The 15225-nt window shown below is 48.6% G+C and overlaps 1 protein-coding gene across 1 annotated transcript in view; it reads left to right on the plus strand.

Annotated features, from left to right (window-relative positions):
- Nucleotides 1–15225, plus strand: part of LOC141157772 (uncharacterized) — a 96830-nt gene that overhangs the window by 24304 nt on the left and 57301 nt on the right. The window contains exons 2-9 of the mRNA XM_073645301.1: nt 3549–3616; nt 4194–4352; nt 13396–13474; nt 13713–13842; nt 13958–14018; nt 14447–14571; nt 14651–14713; nt 14983–15062. Of these exons, the coding sequence (XP_073501402.1) occupies nt 3553–3616; nt 4194–4352; nt 13396–13474; nt 13713–13842; nt 13958–14018; nt 14447–14571; nt 14651–14713; nt 14983–15062 (761 nt within the window). The 5' untranslated portion in view covers nt 3549–3552. The remainder of the gene's footprint in view (nt 1–3548; nt 3617–4193; nt 4353–13395; nt 13475–13712; nt 13843–13957; nt 14019–14446; nt 14572–14650; nt 14714–14982; nt 15063–15225) is intronic.

A 15225-nucleotide genomic window follows, 5' to 3' on the forward strand; every position in this document is an offset into this window, starting at 1 on the left:
GGTACTCTGTAGTGCTATGCACAGGTGATCACACCCTCTGTTCCACCAGGACCTGATGTGATCTCTTGTTCTATCCCTCCGCCTTGTATCCGGTATGTGTGCGGGGGAGGGATAAGGACTTTTACAAAGATGAATTGTTGCGCAAACACTTCAGGAAAAACTTTACACTTTTGCTTCAGTTCACCTTATAGGTTGGGGTAGATCATTGAGTTGAGCCATAACTGCAAAGAAAAACCCATTGTGAAATGTCAGATGACGGATCCAGCTCTAGGACAACCACAGTTTCACAACTTAAAAATATTCAATTTTTAGGCTCACAATCCTGATTCATCTCATAATATCTGCTTTGGTTTCCTGATATAATAATGTAGATTAGACTGACTGCACACTCACCACTAGGGGGAGCTGACTACATACAGATTTATTCAGCCACCAATAGCGGGAGCTCACTGCGTACAGATTTATACAGTCACCACTAGGGGGAGCTGACAACATACAGATTTATAGAGCCACCACTAGAGGGAGCTCACTACATACAGATTTATACAGTCACCACTAGGGGGAGCTCACTACATACAGATTTATACAGTCACCACTAGAGGGAGCTCACTACATACAGATTTATACAGCCACCACTAGGGAGCGCTCACTACATACAGATTTATACAGTCACCACTAGAGGGAGCTCACTACATACAGATTTATACAGTCACCACTAGAGGGAGCTCACTACATACAGATTTATACAGCTACCACTAGGGAGAGCTCACTGCGTACAGATTTACACAGTCACCACTAGAGGGAGCTCACTACATACAGATTTATACAGCCACCACTAGGGGGAGCTCACTACATACAGATTTATACAGTCACCACTAGAGGGAGCTCACTACATACAGATTTATACAGTCACCACTAGAGGTAGCTCACTGCATACAGATTTATACAGCCACCACTAGAGGGAGCTCACTGCATACAGATTTATACAGCCACCACTAGAGGGAGCTCACTGCATACAGATTTATACAGCCACCACTAGAGGGAGCTCACTGCATACAGATTTATACAGCCACCACTAGAGGGAGCTCACTGCATACAGATTTATACAGCCACCACTAGAGGGAGCTCACTGCATACAGATTTATACAGCCACCACTAGAGGGAGTTCACTACATACAGATTTATACAGCCACCACTAGAGGGAGCTCACTACATACAGATTTATACAGCCACCACTAGGGGGAGCTCACTACATACAGATTTATACAGTCACCACTAGAGGGAGCTCACTACATACAGATTTATACAGCCACCACTAGAGGGAGTTCACTACATACAGATTTATACAGCCACCACTAGAGGGAGCTCACTACATACAGATTTATACAGCCACCACTAGAGGGAGCACACTGTGTATAGATTAATTCAGCTCTTTATTGCTGGATGCAGTGAACTCCCCCTAGTGGGGCTAACTTAAGAACTATATCTAAAACAAGTGGTGCTATTAACCCCTTCACAATTGTGCTCCCTAAGCTGGGCCAAAAATCTCTATTCTTTCATAGAAGCTCTAAACGTTCTTAGATCTCTATTGAAAATCATTAACAGGTCCCACACCCTGTAGTGTCATATTTAGTACTAATCTCTGTATATAGAGACAGAAACCATGTATAATAGTGGGATTTCTGCATTTAGCAGAGGGATATTGGGGCCCCTCAGACTCCAGCGCCTGGGTGTGACTGTAACCTGTTCACTTCTGCAGCATGTGACCTATATAATTGACGTTGTATCTTTAGGCTTCACAGGTCTGAGCACATCCACGCGTTTTGTGAAGTTCTTTGCGGAGTCAATATGTGGAAATCTGATATGAAATCTGACGAGTCCCTGGGGAAATCCTGCTGGAGTCATAATAAGAGGAGAGAATGTGAAAGCTGCCAAATATTCCTACTTTCCCGGAAAATGGATACGGCACCAGGGCGTGTGATTGACACATTATGTGCTAAGTGCCAAGTGCAAACCTAAGAGTGTGCAGTAGAGGGGGGCATGGAGGGTCTGGTGGGTGCAGCAGAGGGGGGGGTGGAGGGTCTGGTGGGTGCAGCAAAGGGGGGAGCATGGAGGGTCTGGTGGGTGCAGCAGAGGGGGACACGGAGGGTTTGGTGGGTGCAGCAGAGGGGGGGCACGGAGGGTCTGGTGGGTGCAGTAGAGGGGGACATGGAGGGTCTGGTGGGTTCAGTAGAGGGGGGACATGGAGGGTCTGGTGGGTTCAGTAGAGGGGGGCATGGAGCGTCTGGTGGGTGCAGCAGAGGGGAGAGCATGGAAGGTCTGGTGGGTGCAGCAGAGGGGGGAGCATGGAGGGTCTGGTGGGTGCAGCAGAGGGGAGAGCATGGAGGGTCTGGTGGGTGCAGCAGAGGGGAGAGCATGGAGGGTCTGGTGGGTGCAGCAGAGGGGGGAGCATGGAGGGTCTGGTGGGTGCAGCAGAGGGGAGAGCATGGAGGGTCTGGTGGGTGCAGCAGAGGGGGGAGCATGGAGGGTCTGGTGGGTGCAGCAGAGGGGAGAGCATGGAGGGTCTGGTGGGTGCAGCAGAGGGGGGGGCATGGAGCGTCTGGGTGCAGCAGAGGGGGGAGCATGGAGGGTCTGGTGGGTGCAGCAGAGGGGGGGGCATGGAGGGTCTGGTGGGTGCAGCAGAGGGGGGGCATGGAGGGTCTGGTGGGTGCAGCAGAGGGGAGAGCATGGAGGGTCTGGTGGGTGCAGCAGAGGGGGGAGCATGGAGGGTCTGGTGGGTGCAGCAGAAGGGGGGCATGGAGCGTCTGGTGGGTGCAGTAGAGGGGGGGGTATGGAGGGTCTGGTGGGTGCAGTAGAGGGGGGGTATGGAGGGTCTGGTGGGTGCAGTAGAGGGGGGGTATGGAGGGTCTGGTGGGTGCAGTAGAGGGGGGGGTGTGGAGGGTCTGGTGGGTGCAGTAGAGGGGGCGCATGGAGGGTCTGGTGGGTGCAGTAGAGGGGGGGCATGGAGGGTCTGGTTGGTGAAGTAGAGGGGGGGCATGGAGGGTCAGGTGGGTTCTGCAGAGGGGGGAGCATGGAGGGTCTGGTGGGTGCAGTAGGGGGGGTTATGGAGGGTCTGGTGGGTGCAGTAGGGGGGGGTTATGGAGGGTCTGGATGCAGTAGAGGGGGCGCATGGAGGGTCTGGTGGGTGCAGTAGAGGGGGGGTATGGAGGATCTGGTTGGTGATGTAGAGGGGGGCATAGAGGGTCTGGTGGGTAATCTTCTTACATATGCACCAGTGAAACAATGTAACACACTTGCACATAGATAACATTGTAATCATTAATAATTGTGTTCACACAACAGAAAACTGTTCCCTGGTAGCAGTGGATTAGACATCGCTGCGCCTGTCTTAACCGTATGAGTGCAGCAGCCATAATGGGAGACTCCAGCGGTTTTCTAATGTATTTGTGCTCCCCATGCTGGATGCACATATGAATGACAATTATTATTTTTCATTGAAGAATGTAATTCATAATTTATTTTCTTTATTTTTGTTTTAATTCAACTAGAAACATGGATATACCAAATTATGGACAATCTGCTCCCCCTTTCCAGCCAGGATACCCCATGAATCCAGGTAATGCCTTAACGGAAGGATAAATGATGGAGGTTTTCATCATGAATTATGGGAATTCAGAGTGCAGATTGGTTGTTTTTTAATCTTTTTTTGGCTGTTTCACTACACTTGATGAGATGTAATTGTCTTCACTCTACAGACAGGCAGAGGAGTAGTAACCTACAAGTGCAAAACCAGACGGTTGAATGACCATGGAGACACATAGCTCTGCATAGGAGCTGCATACAGGAAACAGTAAATGTTAAAAGGGGTTGTCTAATCTTTCTTCGTCAGTGCGCTGTTCCTCTGCCTCCTGCTTGTTGAAAGGCGGTGCTGCTTGACTGTTTGGACTGTTTTTCACATGCACTTTGCAATATTTTACCTACTTCAGAGTATGAGACAACCCCTTTAAATTAAACTTTTTTTCTAAAGTTTTCCACTTTATTTTATTTGCAACAGAGGAAAACAAAATGAAAAACCTCTTGTAAAAATTTCACAGCATTTTATACAAGATCATCCACAACTTGTCAGAGGCAAATTAATAAATGACTTCAGATCTGAACCAGGATTCATTTTTTTTTTTTCCACATTATTCCAGCAATGCCCTCCGGTGTCCCGTACCCGCCAGCTATGAACCCTGCAGTGGCTCCAGGCTATTACCCCTCTGTGAACACAAATGCCCTCGCCCCTCAGATGGCGCCTTATCCTCAGTTTACCGGCATCCCTGGCTATGAAGGATTGGCCGGAGACAGCAACCGTGAGTAATGGGATTTCATTTACTTGTTTAGGGTTTTTGCATTTTTTCTGTATTAACATAAAAATGTCTTCAAGAGGTTTCATGTATCAAAAAAAATGTCTGCGTCTTTCTTGTATACTTTGTTCATTTCTTGCTATCTCAGGATCTCCACACTGAAAAAGAAGGGAACGTTCTCAAGGACTTTTATAAGGCTACGTTCCTACAATGAGTTTTTTGATGTTGCAGATTTTCTGCACCCGTTAAGTAAAATTGGTTACTTGCATTTTTTTGGGAAAATCTGCAACATCAAAAAAGTACTAAATACTCATGAGTAGTGTTGAGCATTCCGATACTGTAATATCGGGTATCGGCCGATATTCGCGGTATCGGAATTCCGATACTTAATTCCGATACTTTTACAATATCGGATACCGGAATCGGAAGTTCCCATAATGCCTGCGCTCTGCAGTGTCTGTGAAGGATGACAAGTTGGATGGCAGCGCGATCCAGCCTGTCATCAGAATGCCATCCCAGCGGGGGAGAATTCTCCTGATTGTTTAAAAGCCGGCGGGCGGTATAAAGCCGCCGGCTTTTAAACAATCACACAGCCCCATACTGCTTCCCCGCAGCCTCCCACCCCGATCCTCCGCTCCCCTCGCCACCTCCCATCCCGATCGTAAGTTAGGACTGGGCGGGGAGCGCAGCTCCAAGGAGCGGGGAGTGAAGAACCCGGGCGGGGAAGCCGGCAGTGAAAAGACTTCACCGCCGGCTTTCCCGTTCTGTGCTGCGCTTTCCCGCCGGTTATTTCAAATGAACAGCTGAGGTATCAGGTGATGCCGATCAGTTGTTCATTTGAAGTCGCCGCGTTGCCCTCAGAGGGTTCATGTGAGTTCATGCTTGACTGCATGAACTCACATGAACTTTCCCATGGCCGCACAGGTCAGCCTCACCTCCCAGACCCGTCATGATTAGTGTGTGTGCGGGGTGTGTGTGCGGGGTGTGTGTGCGGGGTGTGTGTGCGCGATGTTTGTGCGGGTGTGCGCGGTGTCTGTGCGATGTGTGCGGGTGTGTGCGGTGTGTGTGCGTGCAGGCAGACATAGGCCGATGTGACACTACTACTCCCATCGGCCTATGTCTGTCCCCCGTCCACTCCTGCCAGCAGGATCAGCTCGATGGGAGCAGTAGTTCCCATCAGCCTGATCCTGCTATTTAAATTGCCCTACTGTGTCCCCAATAAATGTTAAATACATGTCATTGGTGGCCAGTGGTTACCTAAAAGAAATTAGTTCATACATTACCTGTCCCCGCCGATCACCACCTAAAATAAAGTAAAAAATAAAAAACTACACCTATACTCACCTAGACACCTAATTCCCCGAAGCCATCGATCTCCTGTAATAAAATATAAAATAATAAACCACAACCTTATCCTTACCCCTCCGTAGCAGTCCACGAGTGTCCCACGAAGATCTCCAGTTCAGAGCAGCCACATAGAATGTGACCGCTCTGAACCGCTGCCACCGCTAGAATGACGGAGCCGTAAGGGTTCACCGGAGTTCAGGCAGCGCTGCTCCGGTTAGCTCCTTTACGGCACTGCTGTATCGTGAGAAATTCCCACGGTACAGCAGTGCCGTAAAGGAGGTCTCCGGAGCTGCGCTGCCTGAATGCACTCCGGTGACCTCAGTCAGTGGCTCCCGCTGCCGGGAGCGGACGTGTTCCCGGCAGCGTGAGCTTACAGCAGCCATGACAGCTGTCACCATCTCCAGATGTGACAGCTGTGCATGGGAGATCAGCGCAGGAACGTGGACAGGTAACTATTATTTTTAGTAAACTAAGAATTAAATAAAATTGTGTGTTTTATTTCAAATAAATTATTTTTTTCTGGGTGTAGTGTGTTTTTTCTTTTTAACACTTTGTAGGTTAGTAATGGGGGTGTCTTATAGACGCCCATCATTACTAACCTGGGCTTCATGGCAGCTGGCGCTGACATGAACCCCACCACTATTACCCCCTGCCACCGCACCAGGGCAGCGTGGAAGAGCGAGGCTAAGTGCCAGAGTTGGCGCATCCTATGGATGCGCCATTTCTGGGGCGGCTGACGACTGGTGTTTCTAGCCTGGGAGGGGGCCAATATTCATGGCACCCTTCCTGGGCTATTAATATCAGCCCCCAGCTGTCTGCCTAGCCTTTGCTAGCTATTAAAATAGGGGGGACCCCACGTCATTTTTTTTGGGGGGGTCCCCCATTTTAATAGCTAGTAAAGGCTAGGTATTCAGCTGGGGGCTGATATTAGTAGCCTGGGAAGCTCCGTGGGTTTTACCCCCTTCCCAGGCTTCAAACATCTGCCCCAGCCGTCTGCTTAACCTCCGCTAGAGACTAAAATTATGGGGGATCCCACGCCATTTTTTTTTTAAATAAATCCATTATTTTAACACTAAATGACATTTGAGGAGTTAATAAAGATGCAGTCCCTAAATTATTATTTATTTTTTAATTAATTTTTCCCAAAACTTTTGACGTGGGCTTCGCCATATTTTTGTATGCCAGCCAGGTACAGCATCCAGCTTCTATGAACGCGCCATTTTCCGGGGCGGCTGCGGACTGCAATTTTCAGCGGGGGGCAGAAAGCTTGGGCCTCCCTGCGCTGCGGATTCCAGCCCCCAGCTGCCTAGTTGTACCTGGCTTAACACAAAAATAGGGAGAAGCTCCACGTTTTTTTTTTTTTAATTATTTCATGAAATTCATGGAATAATTAAGAAAAAAAGGGCTTCCCTATATTGTTGTGTCCAACCAGGTACAAATAGGCAGCTGGTGGTTGGGGGCAGCCCGTTCCTGCCTGCTGTACCTGGCTGGACCCAAATATAGTGCAAAGCCCCACGTCAATTTTTTTTAAATTATTTCAGGAAATTCATGAAATAATTAAAAAAAAATTATGTGGGGCTTCGCCCTATATTTGTGTCCAGTCAGGTACAGCAGGCAGGAACGGGCTGCCCCCAACCACCAGCTGCCTATTTGTACCTAGCCGGACACAACAATATAGGGAAGCCCTTTTTTTCTTAATTATTCCATGAATTTCATGAAATAATTTAAAAAAAAAAATACGTGGGGCTTCGCCGTATTTTTGTGTCCAGCCAGGTACAACAAGGCAGCTGGGGGCTGGAATCCGCAGCGCAGGGAGGCCCAAGCTTTCTGGGCCCCACCCGCTGCAAATTGCAGTCCGCAGCCGCCCTGGAAAATGGCGCGTTCATAGAAGCGCCATCTTCTGGCGCTGTACCCAACTCATCCAGGGCCCTGGTGCGGTGGCTCACTGGGTAATAAAGGGGTTAAGGCCAGCTTGGCATTATCAGCTGGCCCTAAGCCCGAAATTCATGGGGTCACGCCAATATTAGACATGACCACCATGAATTTCTAGTAAAGTATTTAAAAAAAACACAAACACCCAGAAAAAAGTCCTTTAATTGAAATAAAGACACAATTCTTTATTGTTCTAAATTAAACCATACTTACCATCACGCCCATTCCAGCTGAAGCCAACGATCTCCTGCAATAAAAGTAAAATAATAAAGCAACATCATCCTTACCTTTCCATGGTTCCCAGGACAGCTCCAGCTCTGCTACATCGAGATGACAGGCTGGACCGCAGCAGAACGCTGCCATCCAGCCTGTCATCCCGCAGACACTGAGAAGCGCAGGCATGCTTGCGCTCCTCAGTGTCTCGCTGTGACGGCATCCAGATGAGCGGAGGTCATGTCCAATGAACTCAGCTCACCTCATGCACGTCACTGACAGCGTGGGAAAATTCTCCTGCACTCAGCGCTTCAGCGTGAGAATTTTCCCACGCTGTCAGTGACGTGCATGAGGTGCGCCGAGTTCATTGGACATGACCTCACCTCATGCACGTCACTGACAGCGTGGGAAAATTCTCACGCTGAAGCGCTGAGTGCAGGAGAATTCTCCCACGCTGTCAGTGACGTACATGAGGTGAGCCGAGTTCATTGTCGGCTCATCTGGATGCCGTCACAGCCAGACACTGAGGAGTGGAAGTATGCCTGCGCTTCTCAGTGTCTGCGGGATGACAGGCTGGATGGCAGCGTTCTGCTGCGGTCCAGCCTGTCATCTCGATGTAGCAGAGCTGGAGCCGTCGTGGGAGCCATGGAAAGGTAAGGATGAGGTTGCTTTATTATTTTTCTTTTATTGCAGGAGATCGTTGGCTTCAGCTGGAATGGGCGTGATGGTAAGTATGGTTTAATTTAGAACAATAAAGAATTGTGTGTTTATTTCAATTAAAGGACTTTTTTCTGGGTGTTTGTGTTTTTTTTAAATACTTTACTAGAAATTCATGGTGGTCATGTCTAATATTGGCGTGACCCCATGAATTTCGGGCTTAGGGCCAGCTGATAATGCCAAGCTGGCCTTAACCCCTTTATTACCCAGTGAGCCACCGCACCAGGGCCCTGGATGAGTTGGGTACAGCGCCAGAAGATGGCGCTTCTATGAACGCGCCATTTTCCGGGGTGGCTGCGGACTGCAATTTGCAGCGGGTGGGGCCCAGAAAGCTTGGGCCTCCCTGCGCTGCAGATTCCATCCCCCAGCTGCCTAGTTGTACCTGGCTGGACACAAAAATAGGGAGAAGCTTCACGTATTTTTTTTTTTTTTAAATTCATGAAATTCATGGAATAATTAAGAAAAAAAGGGCTTCCCTATATTGTTGTGTCCGGCCAGGTACAAATAGGCAGCTGGTGGTTGGGGGCAGCCCGTTCCTGCCTGCTGTACCTGACTGGACACAAATATAGGGCGAAGCCCCACATCAATTTTTTTTAATTATTTCATGAATTTCCTGACATGATTTAAAAAAAATTGACGTGGGGCTTCGCACTATATTTGTGTCCAGCCAGGTACAGCAGGCAGGAACGGGCTGCCCCCAACCACCAGCTGCCTATTTGTACCTGGTTGGACACAACAATATAGGGAAGCCCTTTTTTTCTTAATTATTTCATGAATTTCATGAAATAATAAAAAAAAAAAAATACGTGAAGCTTCTCCCTATTTTTGTGTCCAGCCAGGTACAACTAGGCAGCTGGGGGCTGGAATCTGCAGCGCAGGGAGGCCCAAGCTTTCTGCCCCCCCCCCGCTGAAAATTGCAGTCCGCAGCCACCCCGGAAAATGGCGCGTTCATAGAAGCTGGATGCTGTACCTGGCTGGCATACAAAAATATGGCGAAGCCCACGTCAAAAGTTTTGGGAAAAATTAATTAAAAAATAAATAATAATTTAGGGACTGCATCTTTATTAACTCCTCAAATGTCATTTAGTGTTAAAATAAAGGATTTATTTTAAAAAAAATTGACGTGGGGCTTCGCCCTATATTTGTGTCCAGCCAGGTACAGCAGGCAGGAACGGGCTGCCCCCAACCACCAGCTGCCTATTTGTACCTGGCCGGACACAACAATATAGGGAAGCCCTTTTTTAAAAAAATTATTTCATGAAATAATTAAAAAAAAATTGACGTGGGGCTTCGCACTATATTTGTGTCCAGCCAGGTACAGCAGGCAGGAATGGGCTGCCCCCAACCACCAGCTGCCTATTTGTACCTGGTTGGACACAACAATATAGGGAAGCCCTTTTTTTCTTAATTATTCCATGAATTTCATGAAATAATTTAAAAAAAAAATGCGTGGGGCTTCGCCCTATTTTTGTGCCCAGCCAGATACAACTAGGCAGCTGGGGGCTGGAATCTGCAGCGCAGGGAGACCCAAGCTTTCTGCCCCCCCCGCTGCAAATTGCAGTCCGCAGCCGCCCCAGAAAATGGCGCGTTCATAGAAGCGCCATCTTCTGGCGCTGTACCCAACTCATCCAGGGCCCTGGTGCGGTGGCTCACTGGGTAATAAAGGGGTTAAGGCCAGCTTGGCATTATCAGCTGGCCCTAAGCCCGAAATTCATGGGGTCACGCCAATATTAGACATGACCACCATGAATTTCTAGTAAAGTATTTAAAAAAACACAACACCCAGAAAAAAGTCCTTTAATTGAAATAAACACACAATTCTTTATTGTTCTAAATTAAACCATACTTACCATCACGCCCATTCCAGCTGAAGCCAACGATCTCCTGCAATAAAAGAAAAATAATAAACCAACCTCATCCTTACCTTTCCATGGCTCCCACGACAGCTTCAGCTCTGCTACATCGAGATGACAGGCTGGACCGCAGCAGAACGCTGCCATCCATCCTGTCATCCCGCAGACACTGAGAAGCGCAGGCATACTTCCACTCCTCAGTGTCTGGCTGTGACGGCATCCAGATGAGCCGAGGTCATGTCCAATGAACTCAGCTCACCTCATGTACGTCACTGACAGCGTGGGAAAATTCTCCTGCACTCAGCACTTCAGCGTGAGAATTTTCCCACGCTGTCAGTGACGTGCATGAGGTGAGCTGAGTTCATTGGACATGACCTCACCTCATGTATGTCACTGACAGCGTGGGAGAATTCTCACGCTGAAGCGCTGAGTGCAGGAGAATTTTCCCACGCTGTCAGTGACGTGCATGAGGTGAGCTGAGTTCATTGGACATGAACTCGGCTCATCTGGATGACATCACAGAGAGACACTGAGGAGCGCAAGCATGCCTGCGCTTCTCAGTGTCTGCGGGATGACAGGCTGGATGGCAGCGTTCTGCTGCGGTCCAGCCTGTCATCTCGATGTAGCAGAGCTGAAGCTGTCGTGGGAACCATGGAAAGGTAAGGATGAGGTTGCTTTATTATTTTACTTTTATTGCAGGAGATCGTTGGCTTCAGCTGGAATGGGCGTGACGGTAAGTATGGTTTAATTTAGAACAATAAAGAATTGTCTTTATTTCAATTAAAGGACTTTATTCTGGGTGTTTGTGTTTTCTTTTAACTTTGACTATGGGGTTAGTAATGGGGGTGTCTTATAGACGCCTCTCCATTACTAACCTGGGCTTGATGTCAGCTGGCATTATAAGCTGACATCAACCCCAACCCTATTACCCCCTGCCACCGCACCAGGGCAGCGTGGAAGAGCGAGGCTAAGTGCCAGAATTGGCGCATCCTATGGATGCGCCATTTCTGGGGCGGCTGACGGCTGGTGTTTCTAGCCTGGGAGGGGGCCAATATTCATGGCACCCTTCCTGGGCTATTAATATCAGCCCCCAGCTGTCTGCCTAGCCTGTGCTAGCTATTAAATTAGGGGGGACCCCACGTTATTTTTTTGGGGGGGTTCCCCCATTTTAATAGCTAGTAAAGGCTAGGTATTCAGCTGGGGGCTGATATTAGTAGCCTGGGAAGCTCCGTGGGTATTACCCCCTTCCCAGGCTTCAAACATTTGCCCCAGCTGTCTGCTTAACCTCCGCTAGAGCCTAAAATTAAGGGGAACCGCACGCCAATTTTTTTTTAAATAAATCCTTTATTTTAACACTAAATGACAAGTACAGTAATCAACACTGTCACTGTACTTCATATATATGTGACTGACATGTTTCTATCTATCTAATCTATGTGTGATTCTCTATTCTTTCTATTCTAAATTGTCGGGTACCGCTGCTGAATTGCCGGCCGGCTTTCTTCAAGAGACGGTGCATGAAAACACTATTATTTTTTTAAATAAATCCTTTACACTAAATGACAAGTACAGTAATCAACACTGTCACAGTACTTCATATATATGTGACTGACATGTTTCTATCTACCTAATCTATGTGTGAAGCTCTATTCTTTCTGTTGTAAATTGTCGGGTACCGGTGAATGCCGCTGCTGAATTGCCGGCTTTTCATGTCACTCTACATTATTCTTAGTTGTTTTACTTCATGTAGAATTAACCTACAAGGAAAGAAAGGGTTTATTTTCATTCCGATATTTGTGTCCCATTGACTTGCATTGGTTTCCGGTATCGGAATCGGCGATATCCGATACTTTTTGGGTATCGGCCCGATCCAATCCGATACGATATTTCCTGATATCGGAAGGTATCGCTCAACACTACTCATGAGGGAATGTAGAAGATAAATTCCCCACACAGACCTAACATTTCTCACAGCTGAGGGTTTGATACAACTGTATCCAGTCTGGAAAATATTCATTGTGAGACTCAATGTTGACTCCAAACTGATACAATATTTTGATGTTGAGATATCTGTATCAGTCTGAGGTCCATACTGTTTAGCCCACACAGGATTGTCTAGTGTGGATACAACTTTAACCAGAGGTGGACATACTATTAGTGCCACAGCAAAGGGGCCCCAGAAGCAAAGGGCCACATCCACCTCTAAATCAGCCTCTATCATGGACACTATTGTACTGCTCAGAGCCCGTATATTGTTCTTGCACAGGGTCCCCTCCTGACTGTGCCCCTCGGCTGTGAGACCCCTGTTCTTTGTTAGTTACGCACAATAGTGAATATCTCTGTTTGCTTTCAGCAATTCAGCAATTTGGACAACAAGCAGAGATGACTGCTCCCCCCCTCTGCTGAACCCACCAGACCCTCCATGCTCCCCCCTCTGCTGCACCCACCAGACCCTCCATGCCCCCCTCTGCTGAACCCACCAGACCCTCCATGTCCCCCTCTGCTGAACCCACCAGACCCCCCCCATGCCCCCCTCTGCTGAACCCACCAGACCCCCCCCATGCCCCCCTCTGCTGAACCCACCAGACCCTCCATGTCCCCCCTCTGCTGCACCCACCAGACCCTCCATGCCCCCCTCTGCTGAACCCACCTGACCCTCCATACCCCCCTCTGCTGCACCCACCAGACCCTCCATGCCCCCCCTCTGCTGCACCCACCAGACCCTCCATACCCCCCCTCTACTGCACCCACCAGACGCTCCATTTCCCCCCTCTACTGCACCCACCAGACCCTCCATTTCCCCCCTCTACTGCACCCACCAGACCCTCCATTTCCCCCCTCTACTGCACCCACCAGACCCTCCATGCCCCCCCTCTGCTGCATTACATCTAGTGGTGATAAGAAAGGGGAAAAACCTTTTTATTAATGCAACTTGTATCTTACATTTGAGATGTGCAATCAGGGTTCGTCTCCTGTTTTATTTCCAGATGGCAGATTTCTACCTCCCCCACCACCTTTTGGACCAGAACCTGGCAATGTACCCGCTCCTACAAACAGGGACTGGTCGTAAGTGGCTGCTCTGTTACAATGTGTCATTTATCAATACAGGTCGTGTTCTGCGCAGTTTTAAAGCAATGCTCTGACGCCGCCGCTCCCTGCGGAGAGGTTGTGCTGTCAGCCGGTGCCCTAAGGAGCAGCAGCAGAGGAGCCATAGCCCTTCTGCCCCAATTCGATGGAATGGGACACATGAGCCCCTTGTAGGTGAGACCCTCTCTGCGCCTCTGACAGCTCTTTCTGTCTGCAGGATTCCATCCATCAGCCAAGAGACGGCCAAGCGGGCTCTGCTGGACTACGCCAATGAGCAGTGTTGTTATGGGTCATCCCCGGCAGAAGAGATGGAAATTACTCAGCTCAGTCCATACAACACCTATCGGGTCAGTGCTGCCCCCTAGCTGTCTGTCCGTGCAGTCACTCTGTTAGCGTTATCACATTCTTTACGCTTAGTTGCTACCAGTTTACTTATTTCTTTTTTGTTTCCTTCCCCTCTAGTATCGCCTGGAAACATTCACAGAGTCGCGGTCATGTGAATGGGTGTCTAAACCTCTGTCTGGTTAGTTATATCCAGAATATGTTCTATTTTGGCCAATTGTCACCCAGATTTACCCCATTGCGGTGTATGGGGGTGAAATATCAGGGACTTTGCCGGAACACAGACTCCCTAGTTCCTCCCTCCCTCCGTTTGGTCTCAGCCACACATTAACTTCTTCCTGCTCGCAGCCTTTTTATATAATCTGTGGCTCTATAGTGACATCTAGTGGCAGCAGGTATCACTGCAGGTTTATGCAGTCAGTGCAGAGTATAATGGCGCAGCAATTCAATGATGCACGCGGTGCACCCCCCTTACACATCAATAGAGGTGAGCAATACTTTGCCCTTCAGAAGTTTGGAGAAATTGTTTGACGTGATCTATAATGGTGGCCATATTGGTGGTCGGTCAGTTTCCATTCTTCCTATACTGTTATCTGCATTTTTCTGCAGGGGATGTCCTCGACTCTCCTGAGAAAGGTCCGGCTCCACAGCCCTGGGAAATCCAAGTGAAGACTCCAACCCTTTTCCATGATGAAACTGAAAAACATCCCGTTCCTCACACGACTTCCAAGAAGGTTATTACAGTCCGGCAAGGAAACCAATATAACAATCAATGGAGATAAAGGAAACTAATCCTCCGGTCTTGTCTTACAGTCCTGCCAAGAATGTAATGGAAAAGGCAAAATCATCTGCCAGAAATGTAACGGGAACAGCCGGGTGAGTGTGTGATTGTGTAGTACCACTGACTGCCAGCAGGGGGCGATGTTATATACAGGTGGCGGGGGTGCAATAAGATTGATAAATCTGCCCCAGGGTTGTTTCTTAGTGGGCATTGTTAGGGGGTCCCCCACTATTGGTCACCCTTTGCCCTTCTGTATAGTTTTGGAAAATGTCCAGTTTATAGGGAACAGTGTTGTTACAATGTAACAGAATCAAGAGTATTCAGGCTGAATATAATGAATATTATGTGTTTCTTTTGCGTTTAGGTGAAATGTGATGACTGTAATGGATCTGGGAAGCGCTCGGCGGAGGAATGTATGAACTGCAGCGGGACGGGATCTATCGGGTACGTAGTAGAACTTGGGGGAGGGGATGATCCCGCCAGTGATGCCACCCAAACTCTGGTTGACAGCTCTGGCCATGTAGGTGCCATCATACCATCATACTACTGGATCCTTGTGCCATTCACCGAAAGTATAGGAGCAGAGGCGCAGTTCGGGCGGGGGGCG

Source organism: Phyllobates terribilis, unplaced genomic scaffold, assembly GCF_046119375.1.
Source record: "Phyllobates terribilis strain yellow unplaced genomic scaffold, ASM4611937v1 Scaffold_8__6_contigs__length_399053987, whole genome shotgun sequence".
Lineage (NCBI taxonomy): Eukaryota > Metazoa > Chordata > Amphibia > Anura > Dendrobatidae > Phyllobates > Phyllobates terribilis.